Source organism: Sardina pilchardus, chromosome 3 (genome assembly GCF_963854185.1).
Source record: "Sardina pilchardus chromosome 3, fSarPil1.1, whole genome shotgun sequence".
NCBI lineage: Eukaryota > Metazoa > Chordata > Actinopteri > Clupeiformes > Clupeidae > Sardina > Sardina pilchardus.
The window spans coordinates 37,051,596-37,070,294 of record NC_084996.1 but is presented as its reverse complement, the minus strand read 5'-3'; the positions used below and the strand labels follow the sequence as shown (position 1 = coordinate 37,070,294).

Below are 18,699 nucleotides of genomic sequence, written 5' to 3'. Positions count from 1 at the left end.
ACATTTCAAAATGCACTGCTGAAATTACAAAGATTTCTGATGCATCATGACCTAGAACTGGGTATTTTCCAAGCAGTATTTCACAGGTGGCATTTATACTTTGAAATTACAGTAGGCTATTACATGGATCCTATCAGTGTGAATATTTTGAATAAAACAAAAGATGTGTATAAACTCCTCCCTTTGCTGCAATCAATGAAATTAAAGATTGATTTGCCTCATTTTAAGTATTCCTTCGCTGTTTAAAGCACATGCATGCACTCACTCAGGCACATTGTCAGGTGTCGTCTAGAAACGTGCTTATTTAACACTAATCTATTTTGTCTTTAGGCCTAAATGAAACCCATAGAAAGCCATTTCTATTAAGGGATAAGGCTAGGCTACTCTTATTCAACATTTTTTATCAAACAGTACACGTCTGATTTGATCAAATTGCTGCCATTAGTCTGTTTCTTCATGAGCCTGTATGAGGCCGCATTAGGAAATGGGTCAAGCCGGGGGCTACCTGACCAAAGACCAGTGTCCAGCCCATAGGGTCCAGTCGCACTCACTCTACTCGCCCCTCCCCGATCCTTGAGAGTTTGGGCTCTCGCTTCTGCGCAAGTCATCGCAACGTTCTGCTTGTTTTACCGGAGTAACTTGGGCTACGGCGATACTTTCAGTCGAAACGTCATGTCGGAGTACGGTGCTGCCCCGCCACCGGGAATTGGTGCCACTCTTGGCGGACAGGCCTCGATTGGAAACGGTGGAGGAATCAAGAAAGATGCCTTTGCAGATGCAGTGCAGCGGGCCCGGCAGGTGAGAGGGGGGTGTGTTTGGTGAAGTGCATGGTGCAGCAGCCGTCGAGAGAGACGACAGAGCACATATAGGACAACAGCATGACTGTATTCTTGATTTAACCAAATGTCAACCTTATTCGATAAGAAAGTGTGATGGAGTTTGTAACGTCGGCCTTTTTGCTAATTAGCTAGCTATAGTAACAGCAAGTTTTATTTGAGGTTTCTCGATGTTATTCTTAGCTGGCAGGCAACTGGCATATCGACGAACCTCAGAAGAAGGCATAGCCTAACGTTAGATGTTAGATGTTTAATGACTTTAATTAATGTCCGTTAAATGATGACATTTTGTATAGTAGGTTCAGCATCGTCACACAGCATGATCTCGCCTTTTACTATTGGCGTTCATATTTATTTGTTTGTGTAGCTAGTCCGTTAGGTTGTGCGTGTGCGCGCTTGAGAAGAACTAGCAAGCTAATGTTAGCCACAGTCGCCAAAATTCGTGCACACAGGGAACGTCAGCTGCCTGCTCTCTGTCGTCTCATTAATGGTTACGAAATTTGAGCAGCTAGTACTTCATTTCTCTGTTGCAAACTTTAATTAATCTAAGACAACTTCTATCTCTATCGTTCACTCACGGTCCTCCATTCAGCTGATGTTACACAACAGAGAAGTTCGCCTTTGTAGATACGTTAATGTCGCTGGCAAATTAACAAATTGGGTTGATCCCTATGACAAGGGCACTAATATTAGACATGATGTTTGACAAGCCGTGAACAGTAACTTTGCGCTGTTTTTATGACGTTTCATTTCATTCCGCGACAGTGACTCTGGAGCGTTGTTTTCAAATAGTGCCTGCCATGGCATGAAGCTCATCTTGGAAAAAAATCGGTACACACGATTAAAATATATGCATCATAACATGATAAATGGTCAAATCTGTTTACCGGCCCAGTCATTTCTTCAGATCATGTCCTTCTACTAAATCATACATCAGACATTTGACTGGAACATATTCAACTGTGACTGCATCATGGTGCTGAAAGTATGGTCTAAAATAGTGTTGACAAAAAAAAGTACGTTTGTAATTATGGAGTCCTCGAATAGATGTAACCTATATGCTGACTTGTTGTGACAACAGTTTGAGATAGACTATAAATAGCAATAGGAAGTTAAGTTCTACCTACTCTGGTCTTTAGCCTCACCAGTAGCTTGTGGGAGCAATGCGAGTGTTGACACAAATGAATGTGGTAACCAGAATGTGCACATAATACTCCCCTCACCAACATATCCTCCTCCGAAGTGACATCATCCCCTGTTTTCATGTCCTGACAGATAGCTGCAAAGATTGGGGGTGATGCAGGAGGGCCACCCATGATCAGCCCCACCTCAGGAGACGCAGGCTTCCCTTTCCCAGTGGCTCAGAAGCGACAGCTGGAGGATGCCGGTAACAGACACTCCTCAGCGTACCCCTCTAGACACCCACCGCAAAAAAAACCTGGTGGTGGAGTTAGTTATTTGGGCCTACCAGTGTAGGTATGGTACCAGTTTATTGGGATTCACTGTATGAACTGAAGAGTTGGTTGTTTGTAAATTGGTAATTATTATCTTTAAGGTTAGTTGCTTTTAATTGCGTTGTTGATCTTTGCTAATTTCTCCTTTCTGGTGTTTTCAAATGTGCTCATCTTTATTGACGTTTGTGGCAGGCGCAATGAAATCCCTGTCTCACAGGAACACATTTTGCTCCACCCAGGAAGGTTGCAGTGGACACAGGACAAATGGAGTGTCTTTGTTTCGAAACACCTGGGTTCATTCCTTTCATTGTAATTTATATGAAGTGCCTATGAAGTGCTTAGGGTTGCAGGTAAAAGGTAGTATGTAGGCCCAATTTCAGTTTTCTGATATCTTTCTTGACAAAGGATCAGACAACAAACATAGAGTATACTGTAGGCATGCAGAACCCCATGAGCCAATTGGTCCCCTTTTTATATGTGTAAGAATTTAAACCAAATATGTAATCTTCATAAATAGTGACCCAACCTTTGTTAACTGGTCTGGTGTCTAGTTTTCTGAAAGTGCACTCTTTTTCATGTCATATTAAATATACTTTGATTGTATGTATGCTTTGCAGGTTTGCAGGACATTATAATGACTTGTACAGATTGTCTCCCCTTCTGAATTTAGAGCTGTTGTTGAGCTTATTGTATGGTGGTGAGATTCATGGTTTGAACAAAGGAATGTTTTTGACTTTTGGCTCAATCAAATTAAAACCCCAATGCTCTTGGATTGACTGTGCCACAGACCAGCCAGAGAGCAAGAAAATGGCTCCCCAGAGTGATCGAGATCCAGCAACAGCTCTGGGTAAACGTCTCCTTGTTATACCATATATCATATATCGACATTTAGTGCAACCATTTAGTTGTGTATCCAATACACCTTACATTTGACCAGGGACATATCTCTTTGTTGGAGCAGTTATTCTGTTCCAGTTCTCCCCTTTGTTCCCGTCTCTTCGTTTTATTTTGCTCCTCAGCGTTTGCTGCTGTGGTTCACTGCCAGCAGTTTCTGGTCTGATATCTCTTCCTTTCTATTCCCCACAGCCATTGGAGCTCAATTGGCAGCTCTTGCTCAGCAAAGGTAATTATTCTGGTGTTCAGATTATCTCTCTGAAGTGACACTGTCAGCTATTCCAGTATTTTAGACTATTTGGGTCATTCTGTGTCAAATCAGATAAGGTTGTTGCTGCGCCATCTCCGATTTTGTGCAGACCTTGTTCAGACCTTGTCTGTATCACGAATGGGTCTTAAAACCAAGGCGTTTCTGTTCAAATCCTATGTCTTCATATTAGTTTCAGCCTTTGGAATTACTTCTGAAAAGCCCGAAAAGCACATTATTTGGAAAGCAATGTTTAGGAATTAATATAATGAAAAGTAATATTCCAGCCCAAACTTTGTAGGGTGGAAGACAAACATGTTTTCAGTACTGAATCATCACAAATCTGTATGGCATGCATAGTGATTTTCTATAGGATATTTAATATGTATACAGTATGTTGCGCCGATATTTGGCTGCACATATCTAGACCAAGATGGGCCATTTTCCTGGACTCTGTCTGTTTTGACTCAGAATGACCCATTCATGTGTAATACTAAATACATGCCTGACTTTAATGTAGTAAAGTCAGGCATTTTGTTGGATGGACCACTATGGATTTTCTAGCAGGTTGTAGCCTGTTGTAGTTATTTGTTCTTGTATTGCGTGGTAATCTGACATGTCAGAAGTATGTGGTTTATAATGATGATTCATATGATGATTGGATGGTTAAAGTTAAAGATGTAGTCTGCTGCAGTTCTGGCAAAAGACTGTTGAGATTTAAGTTGAACAGCCTATTAGATTACACCGCTGTGTTCCTCATAAAAGTCAATTGGGTGAAACGGTTTGCTTAGCTAGGACTGCGTACCAACACTGGATGCTTTTGGAGTGCTGAATGGACAGCTACAGTAGAGGACTGTGGGGAGCAATTTGCTGAGTTTGACATTTGCTTAATTTGAAAAGTGTTCTCCTTTGTTAATAGTAATCTTTTATGGAAACCTGAAAAAGTGGATTTATGTAAATGTTTTTTGCTAGAACGCCTGCAGAAAATATGAACCGTATGTTCCTCAGGCTGAATGTTGTCACCCTTGCCTAAACCTGTTTCTGTTGTTCCGTCTCAGGCCAGCTACTACCACAGAAGAGTACAGTGTACCTGACAGCATGGTGGGACTCAGTGAGTGATTTGGACTATTGCTTATTGCTATTCTTAATACACCAGCATTTGGCCATGGCACACGTATTATTCATACTTCCATCAGTTAGAATGATGAATTTCTCTATTATGGAGATTTGCTTATCTGCTACTGTAGCAGGGATGAAGGAAAATAAAGCCGATGTACAGTCGAGTCTCAGTCCTTGGCCCTCTCCCTCTCCCTCCTCTCCCTCTCCTCACTCTCTTTCTCTCTCTCTCCTCTCTCCGTCTGTTTTTGCGTGGCTGGCCCCCAGTCATCGGACGTGGCGGCGAGCAGATCAATAAGATCCAGCAGGACTCGGGCTGCAAGGTCCAGATTGCCGCAGGTAAGAGTGGCGTGCTTGCGGCGCAGTAGGGGTTAGATGTGCTGAGCAGGCCGCCATGGATGTGCTGTGTTTGTGCTTTCAGACAGCGGAGGCCTGCCCGAGCGGAGCGTCTCTCTCACAGGCTCCCCTGACGCCATACAGTAAGTGGACGTGTGGGCGGAGGGGTCCTCAACTGTCTGTGCTTTTCTCTCGTGTGTTTACAGTATATATATATACGATGGGTGTGTGTGTGTACATGACCAGTCCTTTTTGGTGTTTTTGCATCTGTGTAAGTGCGTACTGTATGTGTTTGTAATGGGTCACTACTGTGAGATGTAGCCAGGATGTGCTGTTTGCGCTGGTATTGGCAGGTCTGCTGATGCTGTGCACTTCTCTCCCAGGAAAGCCAAGATGCTTCTGGACGAGATCGTGTCGCGGGGGAGGGGCACCCCCCCGTCCTCCCTCCAAGACTCCACCAACGGCCAGAACGGCTCCGTGCAGGAGATGATGATCCCCGCCGGCAAAGCTGGACTCATCATCGGCAAGAGAGGAGAGACCATTAAACAGTTACAGGTACAAGCAGAGAGAGGGAGAAAGAGATTTTTGAATGTGGCGTATCTCGTCAGCAGTGTAACCTCGTGGCGTCAGACTTCTGGTACTATTTTTGACTAATCAAAGAAATGTCTGCTGGTTAATATAACATGCTGTGTGTCATGTGCCATGTCTTTGTATCTGTGTGTGTTTGAATGTGTGTGCATGTGTGTGTACTTGTATATCTTTCCGTGTGTGTGTGTGTGTGTGTGTGTGTTTATCTCTCTGTCCTGTAGGAGCGAGCAGGAGTGAAAATGATCCTCATTCAGGACAGCTCTCAGGGCCCCAACGTGGACAAGCCGCTGCGCATTATTGGGGAGCCATACAAAGTCCAGGTGTGGATCTGACTTCCAGCACTTTATCTGGCTCACGAAGGTGAAAATGGCAAAGCACTCCCTCACACATAGGCCAAGATAAGTGCTAGGCGTGAGGCGTAGTAACACTGAATAATTTATAACCCACAGGTGGAGAGGCACATTAATATTTGGTCTCTGCTCCCACCATGCTCCCATAGTGAACCGAAATGGTTCTGGAAAAGCTCTGTTAGCTCAGGAATGTGCCATTGCGTGATACTGAGGGTAAAGGTGTGTTGGTCGGTTGGTGGAGACTTGGTGTGCTCTCGTTCTGTTGCTCTCTCCATTTCACCCCTGTGGTCTGTCCATCCTGCAGCAAGCCAAGGAGCTGGTCCTGGAAATCCTGCGGGAGCGGGACCAGCCCAGCTACGGAGACCGCAACGACTACGGCTCACGCATGGGAGGGGGTGGGGGAGGAGGAGGAGGAGGAGGAGGAGGAGGAGGAGGAGGAGGAGGAGGCGGCGGAGGCGGCATAGATGTGAGTTTCTCACTTTCTATATGCATGTGTGTGTCTGTGTGTGTGTGGGGAAAAGAGAGAAGGTTGAAGTGTGTGGTGATGGTCTTGTTTGGGCGAGTTGCACACGTACCCTGTTTGGATTCCAGATTCCAGTCCCTCGCCACTCCGTCGGCGTGGTGATCGGCCGCAACGGCGAGATGATCAAGAAGATCCAGAACGACGCCGGTGTCCGAATACAGTTCAAGCCAGGTAAAGGTGGTGCTCTTTAATCACGAATTTGCTAACCAACACCTGGAGTGGTCCTAAAGGTGAGACGGTGTCCTCTCTCTCCCTGTGACTCCACCTAGATGATGGCACGACTCCAGACAAGGTTGCGCATATCATGGGGCCACCGGAATGCTGCGACCACGCCGCACGCATCATCAACGACCTCGTGCAGAGTGTTCGCGTGCGAGACGAAGGTCACGGGGTACGAGTCATACACGCTCATCACAAATGTTTGGGTCTTCAAGATCAACAATCTTCCTGTCTTGTGACATACTGTATGTCTTTTCATTGAAAAAGTGACTGGGGGTGTGCAGTGCAGTGGGTGTGTGTGTGTCTCCATAATAATTACATTTTATTATATGAATTTTGTGATATTAATTTGTGTTAATTATATCAAGTGTTTATTTACATCGTGTCCCAGTTCACCTCATCATGAACTTGATGACATGACTTCCAACCCACAGGGTCCCCCCGGGCCCCCAGGCATGCCTCCTGGTGGGGGAGGGGGCAGGGACCGGGGGCCTGGCGGCTGGGGTGGGCCGCCGGGCGGGGAGATGGCTTTCTCCGTGCCCGCCCACAAGTGTGGCCTGGTGATCGGGCGTGGTGGCGAGAACGTGAAGGCCATCAACCAGCAGACGGGCGCCTTTGTGGAGATCTCCAACCAGCCGCCGCCCAACGGAGACCCCAACTTCAAACTGTTCATCATCCGCGGCCAGCCCCAGCAGATCGACCACGCCAAGCAGCTCATCGAGGACAAGATCGAGGTAACAGGCAGAGAGCAAAATGGGGCTAGGCATGTATAGCTCTTTGCGTTGGTAAGAAATGTGATGGGAGAGGATATTGTTATATGTACTGTAGTGTTTTCATCTTGCATTTGGGTAATGGGGCCCATAAACGCAGTAGTTCTCAACCTACCATGATACTCTAGCTCTTAAGGAACTTTTGGGAGGTGTGGTATTTTCAGCTGGCCTCACAGGTATTGCTCAGTGTTTGTACTGTAAGTCTAGAAGCAGTCATGTTAAAGCCCATCATGCACCTGTAATTACCTTGTTCAGGTTCAAGTTTCAAGGATGTAGTCCTAGTAGGATTTCAAGGATGTAGTCCTATGTACTACGACACAGTATCAACATAGTCAATATTACAATTAAATGGGTCAGATAAGACGAAGTAGCTAGTCAGCACAATATTAAGAGCACTAGTGAAGTATAAATAGCTATCTACGTAGGACCATTCATTCATACCTGTTCCACTAGCTGTTTCTGTGACCTCTGACCTGTCTTATCCTGCCCCCCCCCCCCCTCTCTCTCTCTCTCTCTCTCTCTTTCTCTTTCTTTCTTTCTTTCTTTCTTTCTCTCTCTCTCTCTCAGGGTCCTCTGTGCCCTGTTGGTCCACCAGGACCGGGGCCGTCTGGTCCGATGGGCCCCTATAACCCCAATCCCTACAACCCCGGGCCCCCGGGGGCCCCCGGCCCACCGTGAGTACTGTTGCTGGCTCAGAGTTGTGCCTGGCTGTGGGGGTTACACAGGGCATACTGGGGTTATTGCGCCATCACTATACACTTGAAATTGTCAGAGTTGCTGTGGTAACAGAGTTTAAGAATAGATTTAATGAGAGATGATTCAGCGTTTGAGTCAATTATATCTTTGATCTGTGACAATACTGCAGTACACTACTGTGGGCAGGCCAGTGTATGTATGTCTGTGCTGTGCAGTAGTGTCCATAGTTGACATCTGTGTACCAGATCTAGTCAGCAATAGGGAAATATCTTGAATTAAAAGGGCTTGTTCAGTATGGTTTTGAAACAGTACTATACACTGGCAGCCAAAATGAAAGGATAGGACATTGCAAACAAATAAACAGATTTCAAAATGACCATACAATTTCTTCTTCTGCCAATATAGCCCATTGTCCCGTAAATCCACAAGCATAGAAAAACCTTCTCACATTGCACACGCCCACAGAATGAAGCCAAATACAGGAAGGTTCTAGATCAATCTCTTTACAGCCCATTCCATGAGCAAAATGAAGATTCCTGTGGTCTTACTGTGATTATCTTGGTATGACTACTCATCTTTGTTATTTCAAATGTTGCCATAGGAGGGCACTGTTAGAGCATGGATGGCAGAGCCGTATATAGAGAGAGTTCGGACAACTCAAATCATGGGTGCCATGTTTAAGACCAAGGTCAGATGATTCTACAGTGTAACCAGAGAGGGTTAAAGCGGAGTAATGAAGGATCTTTGGTGTAACCCTCAATGTGGTGAATATGCTATGCAGATGCTTATTTTCACCATTGACAGGCCTATAAATGTTATTATCAACGTTTGTCAATATGTAAAAGGTCTTTACAGGAATATTCTAGTGTATATTTACCTTCAATATCTTAAATGGGCCTGTAAAATGTCCAGTAGTGAGTGACTACCTTGCCTAATCAGTCTCGGAGCAGTGTTTTTGTTTTTTCTTCTTCAGTCTCCCAAGTCAATAATGACGTAGTAGTAATCGAAGCAAAGTTTCTTCAGATGAGTTACAGATGACAATTGAAATTAGACCATATTAAATTCAAATCGTGACTACCGGTATGCCAAGATCGCAATGTAGTTTCTAAGCTTTTAGATATATGGAATGCTATAGACAAAAACAGAAAAAAACGGGATGAATTAGAGTGGAAACTGAGAGCCAGTCTCCTCGTCCAACATCAGTGTGTGACCTCACAAATGCACTTCTGGAAGAATGGTTGAAAATTCCCATGAACACACTCATAAACCTTGTGGAAAGCCTTCCCAGAACAGTTGAAGCTGTTACAGCTGCAAAGAGTGGACCGACGTCATATTAAACCCTATGGAATAAAAAGGGGATGTCACTTAAGTTCATATGCGAGTCAACGCAGTTGACCCAATACTTTTGGCAATATAGTGTATGTATGTACGGCTTTGACATATGGCAGCTGAGGAAAATCAATATGTGGGGGGCGGGGGTGTTACACATAACTAGATGTAATAAATATGGTAAATACTTTCAAATGGACTTGTCAATCAGAATGTGGTTCCTTTGCAGCGGAGGTCCATCTGCTCCATACCAGTACCCATCTCAAGGCTGGAACAGTGGCTACCAGCAGTGGCAGGTCCCCTCACCGCATGACCCCAGTGAGTTGATCTCTTGTCAGTCACACAGGGCTTTCCATCAGCCTCGTCCACACGGGTCTTTATACCCAGCCTCATTCGCATGCTTTCTCTGTCGTGCCTTTAGTGTTGTTTTTTTTCTTTTCTAAGTGTACACACTCACTTCATGCATTCTAGTTTTCTGTGCTGATTTCACTCACACTCATCCTGGCCCTGACTGTGTTCACACTGGTCTCTGCATTCACATCACAGGTTTTCCGTGATCGCCTTTCTGCACTCTTTTCATTCATAGCAGTGTTTTCAGCCATTTCATCCACCCACTGGTTTTTCCACTAGCACCATTCATGTCTCGCCCCTTCTCTGTTTTTGTCATTTCTCAACTGCCGTTCCTCTTTTCACCCTTTCCCCTGCTCTGCCTCTCCCCATCTCCTTGTTTTCTCTCTCGGGCCCAGATAAAGGTCCAGCAGGCGATCCGAATGCAGCCTGGGCGGCTTACTACTCGCAGTACTACCAGCAGCCACCAGGGGGAGGCCCTGCCCACGCGCCCGGCGCCAACCCCTCGGCTGCCCCGGCCCCTGCCCCCTCAGAGCAGCCCCAGCTGCAGGCCGGCCAGCCCTCCTCAGGCCAGCCCGACTACACGAAAGCCTGGGAGGAGTACTACAAGAAAATGGGTGAGAGAGTTGTCAATGCTCGCAGTCTCTCATGGATTCAATTAGACTGATGTTGAAAACCGTTTATTGTGTCTTTAAACATCTGTCCCCCTGTGACCATACACGAATAGATGACACCTGTCACTCTCGTTCCTTGTCATTATGTAAAATTATAAAGAAAATCCCACTTTCTTTTAACCTGATGCACAATGGGAGTTATTAATGTGGTATTTTATTTTTTACTCATTTTATGTTGTTTTTTTTATGTTGGCCCTCCCTGACATACACACACACACACACGCACACACACACACACACACACACACTCTAACTGTTGTTATTAAATAACCTCTCTCTCTCTCTCTCTCTCTCTCTCTGTGTGTGTCAGCACAAGCGGGGGGTTCGTCTCAGCAGGCGTCGGCCCCGGGTGCTGGTGGAGGGGCGCAGACGGACTACAGCGCGGCCTGGGCAGAGTACTACAGGCAGCAGGCTGCCTACAGCGGCCAGCCTACAGGACAGACGGCCAGCCAGCCAGCAGGCCCACAGCAAGGCCAGCAGGTACTGTATGTGTGCACGCACACACACACACACACACACTTATACAACGCTCATGCACATACCCACACTCGCACGCATGCTCATGCAAACACACACACACGCACGCACACACACAGGTGCAGAGAGACACAGGCCCACCTAAAACACACTTTCACACCCAGTTTCAACTCCAGTCTCCTTTTTGACTTCCTTTACGTATTATCCTGAGCATTTGTAGATTCAGCGTTTCTATAGAACTGTGGCTGTGTGAAGATTGTTTTATCTGCTCTCTGTGTGCTTTACAGAGCCAGTGAAGTAGCCAGCCGTTTGAAGTGAGGGGGCGAGAGAGCGAAAGAAAGAGCGAGGTCGAGTCCTGCATCTTGCATGGACGTTTGATGGCCGTCTCAGATGTTTCCTGTTGTGTTTTTTGATTTTGTTTTTGCTTTGGTGTTCTTAGGGGAAGTTGTTTTTTTTAATAAAAATGTCTGAAAGGACTGAGAGTCATTGTTTTGTGTGTGTGTGCGTGTGCGTGTGCGTGTGCGTGCGTGCATGTGTGTGTGACATGAGAGAGAGAGAATGTTGTGTGGAGAGGGTGGCTGAAGGGAGTGAATAGAACCAGAGTGAAATTGGTCCACTAAGGTTTCCTGCATCTCACACATAAAGTTTCCTGCCTCTCACACTCATTTGTGCAAGTCTGTTTCTTGGCAAATTGCAAAACTGCAGCTGCTCTTCTTTTGACACAGTTCAGAGATGCTTTTTGATGGCATACTCACTGTTTGTACATGGTGGAAATACCCCAAGGGACCTGTTTTTCTTTTTACCTTTTTTCATTTATGTAGGTGTGTGATAAGAAACCTGATCTACACAAAGATAAAAGTCTATTTCTGTGCTTGCAAGTGTCACACTGAAGTTCTTGTTGAGTTGTCAATGAAAATGTCAATGTATATGACTATATAAGGGTTGTTGCATTTGTCTTGTTGCTTTGAAAATGGTTATGAATAGAAATTAATATTTAATTAACAAATGATTCCTTGAATTATTGTAGGGCCAGTCTGTGTCAGCAGTGTGATTCTCACCCCATTGTTTAATTTATTTGTGTCTGATGGAAGAAGAGTCCTTATGGTGGGGAATGAAGGGCAGCCACCCCCCCACCCCCTAGGGCCAGAAAGATTCTATTCCTCATCAGCCATGTGGTGCTACAAACCCCTATGGCAAGTTTCATCAGTACAAGGGCACCTTTATCCCGGATATCGATTGTCTAGGTTTCATACAAGTTCACTAACTGACTTGTCACTTATTGGATCATTGATTTCATTTCTCACCAAGAGGTCTGGAATTGCCTTGATGTTTCCCTTGTTAGTTGATTTGGCTAGAAAGTGGCAGCCAAATGTAAAGTAGTGTTAGTATTGTAGTAATGTAATGTAGTATTTACTTAATTGGGACTTAATTACAACAAACAGGTTTAAATAAAATACCCACCGTTTTACTGCTTTAAATAATATACACATTACTCTGCATCAAATGTTTGCCCTTAGAAATTCATCTGTTGTGTCATCTCACTTACACATGATTGTGGATACCAAACATTTGGTAAAAGTAGCTACCATTCTGTAAGATATGGACTGGTTTTTTTTTCTAGATTCATTTCTCGCATTTCCTCCACCCCCTCTTCCCTCACACAAAACAGTTGTCAACCCTCTGCACGTCTTGACTCTGCTGCCTCTAAACTAAGTCAAAGTGAAAGCGATGTGGTGCTTCCACCAGTCTCTGTCTGCACTCAACAGTCTGACTCACAGTTGAAGCTCAGTCTCTGGGATGTTAGTATGATGGCCTCAGTCTTAGTGGTCTTGTCCGCAACCATTGCTCTCTCTGCTTGCACCTCATGCCCAAAAGGTAAGTGTCCATAACATTGAGCTACACTACATTCCACTGGTCAGAAAGAGGTAAAAATACATACAGAGTGGTATAGTTTATGCTCATTAAATACCAGGCATTGGTTGGTTACAAGAGAATGTTTTCCTATCTCCATTGTATGTAGTCAAGTATGGTAAACGATGAGATAATAAATTATTATAAACATTTCAGCTGGTTTAGTTCTTATAATGTGAGGATTTCTATGCGCTGGTTTTTATGTCTGAGCTTGAGTACTTTGTACATGTAGATTTGTAACATTTTAAAAGTATTTGCCTTTTCACAAAAAAGGACCCTCAAACTTCTCTTTACCTCTGAAACTGATATGGATTTCTATGTGAAAAAGTATTGAATGTGATGATAAATGTAGTTACCATACAGTACATAGTGTATTTGAGACCTGTGTTGGAGTGCAGTTGGTGGGGAGCACACCACCCGTAGACACGGCAGACTGTCTTGTCTGACAGGGCATGGGCGCTATAACCAGTTGTGCCCCCATAGTTTTAGCTTGTATAGCACTAACACAGGTCAGTAAAATCTGTGTTTAAATGTGCCTTATACATCAACATCTGTTGACTCTATGTGATCTTGGTGCGCTGGCACTTGCCCTAGTCATATTGTGACTCCATAGGGCACCCCATTACAGTTATTCATCCTGAAGGGCAGTCCAATAGACTTCAGTGGAACCCTGTAAGTTGTGCCCATTTCAGTGAGAATGGACTAATACCAGTTCTCACATGGTGTTCCTTTAACAGCATATCTGGAGGAAAGGTTCCCTGGAGAGTCCTTCAGCCTTCACTGCTCTACCCAAGAGCAACAGGAGCAGCTCGAATTGCACAAAATCAGCAAGCAGAAGAGAATCAGCGTCATGCATGTTTTCAAGGATGTTAAGACCGATGATAAGACCGACACCTATGATGACCAATACAAGAACAGAGTGGAGTTTACAGGACCCTTGAAGAATCTGTCCATAATCATCACAAATCTGACTGAGGAAGACTCTGGAATTTACTACTGTCAATACTCTAACGAGGTAGATGGGGAACCCATTGTGATCATGTCCAATGAAGTTGTCGCACTTTTCGTGAAACGTGAGTGTGTTTTCATTTACTGTACCTGACTATCTGGGTCCCTGTCCTGATTATATAAACTCTTAACTGACTAAAACTTAACTGACTCCACCACCTCCTATTCTCTCTCTCTCTCTCTCTCTCTCTCTCTCTCTCTCTCTCTCTCTCTCTCTCTCTCTCTCTCTCTCTCTCTCTCTCTCTCTCTCTCTCTTCTCAGGGCCTGCTGTGCTCTGCCCCCCTGAGCTTCCCCCTGGCTACCCCACCACCACCCCCACCATCACCAGCCCCAACTCCACCACCAACTTCCTTCTGGCTTTGTTCTCCATCTTCACTGCTGTGGTGGTCTTCCTGATGTTTTCAATCATGCTAGTCTTTTATGTTATACCTAAGGTAAAACTGAAATATTGATAAGGATGACAATAATAACGTTGCACCCATCACCAGTAAAGTAGTCATAAGATATTTCTACTCCTGCCTTTCAGATCAAGACGTTGCGGGCTCCGCAAGCGGCACAGAACAGAGGGAATGACTCCGTGTACGAGGTCATGAGCGCCACGCTGAAGAGAACGTGATGAGTGGGCCGTGCTACCCCAGAGACAGGCCACACAACAGTCGTGTCTGCTTTTAAGGGTCCAACCTCAACTGGCACAGCTGGTAGGCTCAGAGAGCTGCCATGATGGAGGCTGAGTGTGCGTTTGCCGTTTGCGCCACTTCCTTCCAAGTTTCCGCCTCGCAGGGTTGTGGGACCAGAGCTCAGCACCATATCATTGGACATCACCCACCCTGCACACTACGCCTTCCAGCTACTTCCCTCTGGGAGACGTTACAGGACAGTCCCCTCCAGAACAACCCGCTTCAAAAACAGTTTCATTCCCACAGCGATAAACGTTCTGAACTCCAAACGCTGAGGACTGTTATGGATTAGGATGACCCTACTGTATGTATTTATGTATCTATGTTGTATGTATCATGTATGAATGTGTCTATGTTATAGGAACCTGTACCAAGAGCTGTATACTGATAACAAATTCCACCTGGTCATCTACTGATTGTTCTGAACTTTTATCTTTGATTGCTAATGTTAATATTTGGAATATGAGTGTACTTTGTTTTAAAATGTGCTGTACATGTCTGGAGATTAAAATATACTGTATATTTTAGCATGTATATTTTTTTGGCCAATGGAAAAGCTGTAATTAGAGCACTGTGAAGAGAATGAGAGAGAACTAGAAAAGCACTCATGAGCGCAGACCTCCGCCAAGCGAAAACATAACCGCCTTCTGGATCCAGACGGTGATACGGATCACTCTCAAAATTCAGACCTTCCCCCATCGAAATCTACCCATAACCTTTTGAGTTATCTTGCGAACAAACAGACAAACAGACAGACAGACAGACAAACAAACAAACAAACAAACAAACCCCAATGAAAACATAACCTCATTGGCGGAGGTAATAAGTGAGTTGTTTGGAGTGTTCTTTTGTCAGGAATACTGATTGACCACAATGACCAGAGACTGGTAATCTCCATTTCAGTGATTGTGAGACTATTGGCACCAGATGGCTGAACCGCTGTTGATTTAGGTCAGTTACTTTAACTTTAACTTCTATCAATTGCTTGATTAATACATCTGTGGAAAGGGACCTGATGAATGATGTTCCAAATAATCTTGCTGCTCTTTCAAGCCTTCCAATAACATTTATTAATTCTAATATGGAAAATAACACAAAGCATGTAAGGAATTGAATAAAAACATCACTGGAATAATGGAAATACATTATGTCACTGCTCTCATACCCCACCACCACATACCTGATCATCACTAGATTACATAGCAGGATTTGGTTCAGCTGGTCAGCGAATGTGTTGTCAAGGTAAAGTGTACATAGCAACCGGCCAACAGCAGAAGAATAAACTAGATGTACCACAAAGCGGTACAAAATATGACCACCGCAGAGTTCTGCACAATCTCTCCAGAAATGAATCAAGCTTGTCAATTTGCTTCCATCTCCTACTCCATCCTCTGCTGCAACTTTAACGTATGTAAATGGATGTGTGCATATGTGTGTGCTTACTTTCGTGTATGTAGTGGGGGTAAAGGGATATGTGTGTGTGTGTGTGTGTGTGTGTGTGTGTGTGTGCGTCTGCTTGCCTGCGTTTGTAAGTGTTTTATGTGTCTGTGTGTGTGTATGTTCACTTGTATGTGTGTGTGCATGCATGTGTGTGTGCATGAGGGTGTGTTTGTGCATGCGTGCATGTATGTGTTTATGTGTGTGTGCATGCAGGTGCATGCTTATACCTGCCTGTCTACTGTTTGTGTATGTGTGTGTCTTTGTGTGTGTGTGTGTGTGTGTGTGTATGTTTATGCATGTGTGTGTGTGTGTGTGTGTGTGTGCCTGCATGTGTGTGCATAGTGTACAGTCACTAAATATACACATACTGTATATTCATTTATTGATTGGTCCACCATGAATCAAATAGGGTGTCATAATGATCCTACACTTCAGATTTCGTGCAGTTTTGAATCTGTCAACCGAAGATACCTGTGATTACAATGCCTCATTTTTGCTTTTTCATTTTTTACTAGGTGGCGCTATTCATTAAATGAGCTGTTATGAGCTGGGTTGACATTGCCCTTAGGCCATATGGTTCTCGAGATATTCATAGAAAACTGTGTCTGGCCATATACAAGCCAGTTGGTACAGTCACTAAATGTACACATACTGTACTTTAATTTATCTTTTGGCCTCCCATGAACAGAGTTCCACGAAACTTGGCATGCATTCAGCGCTCTATGATTTTTGATTCAGAGGGTGTCATAATGGTCCTACACTTCCAATTTCGTGCCGTTTTGACCATGTCAGGTCAGAAATACTTGCGATACTTGCGAACATCTAATTTTTGCTTTTTCATTTTTGACTAGGTGGCGCTATATGAAATGAGTGGTTATGGGATGTGATGACATGGCCCCTCAAGACCAACATGCTAAAAGGTGGTTGTCCTAGGCCCTATAGTTCTCAAGATATTCACCGAAAACTTTTCCACCCTACCCTCCTTTCGAGGGTTACAGTCCGGCGGGGCTCTGCAGAAGAAAAAAAAAAAAATCAACAATTTTTGCAATTATTTGCTATTGAAAAAAAAAAAACATGTATTTGTTGTGTGTGTGAGTGTCGTGGTGGGGGACTGGGAGAGTTTGGCTTAAGGATCCCATCCTCTTTTCAGATCTGGCCACAAGACCTCGTCAACATCATGTGTCCTCGCGGGCTGGGCAATGGGGAAAATACCGCCTTGTGTGCCGAATCCACCCTTACTGTAGATTAGACTTCTCCATTGCAGGTGTGTGGTTGAAGATCACATACTTTCCTGCGCCATGCTGAAAAAAAATCCTCAATTGCTTTTAGAAAGGAGCTGTAAGGGGGCAGGTATAAAATGTTGAACTTTGAAATGGAAATCTTGGATCAGAGCAACCCTGATGTCATCTGAGTCCTCATCTTTGTCCTTGTGCTCTTTCACATCCTCTTCCACATCTGACTCGTCTCTTTTTGTCCTCCTCTAACTCGCACTTTCATTGCCTTCATACTTGCAAAGTTCTAATGGCTTACCTCAGGCCTATTACAGTGCGAAGGTTCAGACTGATTGGTGTTCTGTTTCCTGTTCAATTACAGTTTTTCTCAATTGTCTACACACAATTTCTGGTACTTGAGACACAATTCTCATAATATGTAGCTCATGCACCAACCTCCTGAACCGATTCTGCTGAACTATAAGCACAATTTCTGCTTTACGCTCAAATTTTAGTTCTATAACACACTGTTTTCAAAACACTACACACAATTCTGTGCATTAGACACAATTTTCATGAAGAAAATCGCTTGTTTTCACAAAGAACACACTGCCATTCAAATTCTAAAGCTAACTGCCCTACCATGCACACTGACTCATCAGATGGGCAAACTCCTGTCACACAGTCTTACAATTAGCAATCAGAGCTTTAGTATTACAGTAGTAGTACAGGCAGAGGCAGAGCCAGAGGAGTGAGAGTAAGAGGAGGAGGATGGGGAGGCCAAGGACCGTAATCTCTGATGAGATCCGAGCCACTAGAACATTGCAGTGCTGCGTATCAATACAGTACAGTACCGGACAGTACAATACAGCTCAATGAGCACAGTAGCACAGTAGTACAGTATTGCCTGTGGGCTGTTCTGTAGGACTGTAAAAATAAAGTATGTTTCAAGTATTTGGGGAAAGTAATCCTACTTTGTATTCCTGAACAGGATACTGAAATCATGAGCATTGTCCTACAAAAAACGCCATAACATTACCGCAAATACAAAGAAAAATAATAGAAAACAATGAGATATTTCAAAATATTGATAGGGTAAGCATATCAACTTACTGTATCAGCTTATCTACTGTTTGTAGTACTGTTTGTAGTGTAACACTGAACAAAAAAAGGCCCAAGTCATTATAATGAATGGAGAAGAAGTGTTTTCAATTCATCGCAGTGTTTTACACTGAGCACCTCAGTGTTCAACTGGTCCTTATAAATGTCTTGATATATGATGGTTTGTGTGTGTCTCTTGAGAACAAAAGAGCATTTTGAGGAGAAATTACATTGTTTTGAAGGTAAAGTGTCATTTTGCAGGAGAATTGTGGAGTTTTGCCCATTGTGTGTGTTGTTTTGGATTTGTGTGTAGAGTTCTGAGAATATGAGGCATGCTTTCAGAAAATGTGTGTTAACAATCGAGAAAAACTGTAAGGTGTGTGTAAGTGGCTACAATTGGCAGATGAGCTTTGCATTTTGAGCAAAGTGTTTTCCAAATGATTTTATTTTTTGAAAAAAGTGTCTAATGTAAATAAAACGTGTGTTTAAGCTAT

General features: G+C 44.1%; 2 protein-coding genes across 2 annotated transcripts; both read left to right on the top strand.

Annotated features, from left to right (window-relative positions):
- The first annotated feature begins 535 nt into the window (after window positions 1-535).
- LOC134077495 (far upstream element-binding protein 2-like) lies at window positions 536-11,334 on the top strand. Its single transcript, XM_062533142.1, has 18 exons — window positions 536-798; window positions 2,112-2,223; window positions 3,078-3,137; window positions 3,377-3,413; window positions 4,490-4,542; window positions 4,815-4,886; window positions 4,969-5,026; window positions 5,267-5,438; window positions 5,693-5,791; window positions 6,126-6,287; window positions 6,413-6,515; window positions 6,614-6,735; window positions 6,998-7,297; window positions 7,901-8,007; window positions 9,588-9,676; window positions 10,105-10,323; window positions 10,691-10,860; window positions 11,145-11,334. Exons 1-18 carry the CDS (start codon window positions 673-675, stop codon window positions 11,151-11,153), a joined length of 2,070 nt encoding a protein of 689 aa, XP_062389126.1. The 5' UTR covers window positions 536-672; the 3' UTR covers window positions 11,154-11,334.
- A 1,226-nt stretch (window positions 11,335-12,560) lies between these two features.
- Window positions 12,561-15,534, top strand: LOC134077494 (uncharacterized). The gene is made up of 4 exons (XM_062533141.1): window positions 12,561-12,732; window positions 13,506-13,841; window positions 14,038-14,210; window positions 14,303-15,534. Exons 1-4 carry the CDS (start codon window positions 12,663-12,665, stop codon window positions 14,390-14,392), a joined length of 669 nt encoding a protein of 222 aa, XP_062389125.1. The 5' UTR covers window positions 12,561-12,662; the 3' UTR covers window positions 14,393-15,534.
- The last annotated feature ends 3,165 nt before the right edge of the window (window positions 15,535-18,699 follow it).

Bases quoted from the DNA above. Each gene is read 5' to 3' on its own strand.
- LOC134077494 (XM_062533141.1), top strand. From the start codon at position 12,663: ATGATGGCCTCAGTCTTAGTGGTCTTGTCCGCAACCATTGCTCTCTCT. The intron at 12,733-13,505 runs GTAAGTGTCCAT...TTCCTTTAACAG, and splicing joins TTGCACCTCATGCCCAAAAG to CATATCTGGAGGAAAGGTTC. The intron at 13,842-14,037 runs GTGAGTGTGTTT...CTCTCTTCTCAG, and splicing joins TGTCGCACTTTTCGTGAAAC to GGCCTGCTGTGCTCTGCCCC.
- LOC134077495 (XM_062533142.1), top strand. From the start codon at position 673: ATGTCGGAGTACGGTGCTGCCCCGCCACCGGGAATTGGTGCCACTCTT. The intron at 2,224-3,077 runs GTAACAGACACT...ACTGTGCCACAG, and splicing joins GCGACAGCTGGAGGATGCCG to ACCAGCCAGAGAGCAAGAAA. The intron at 4,543-4,814 runs GTGAGTGATTTG...GCTGGCCCCCAG, and splicing joins TGACAGCATGGTGGGACTCA to TCATCGGACGTGGCGGCGAG.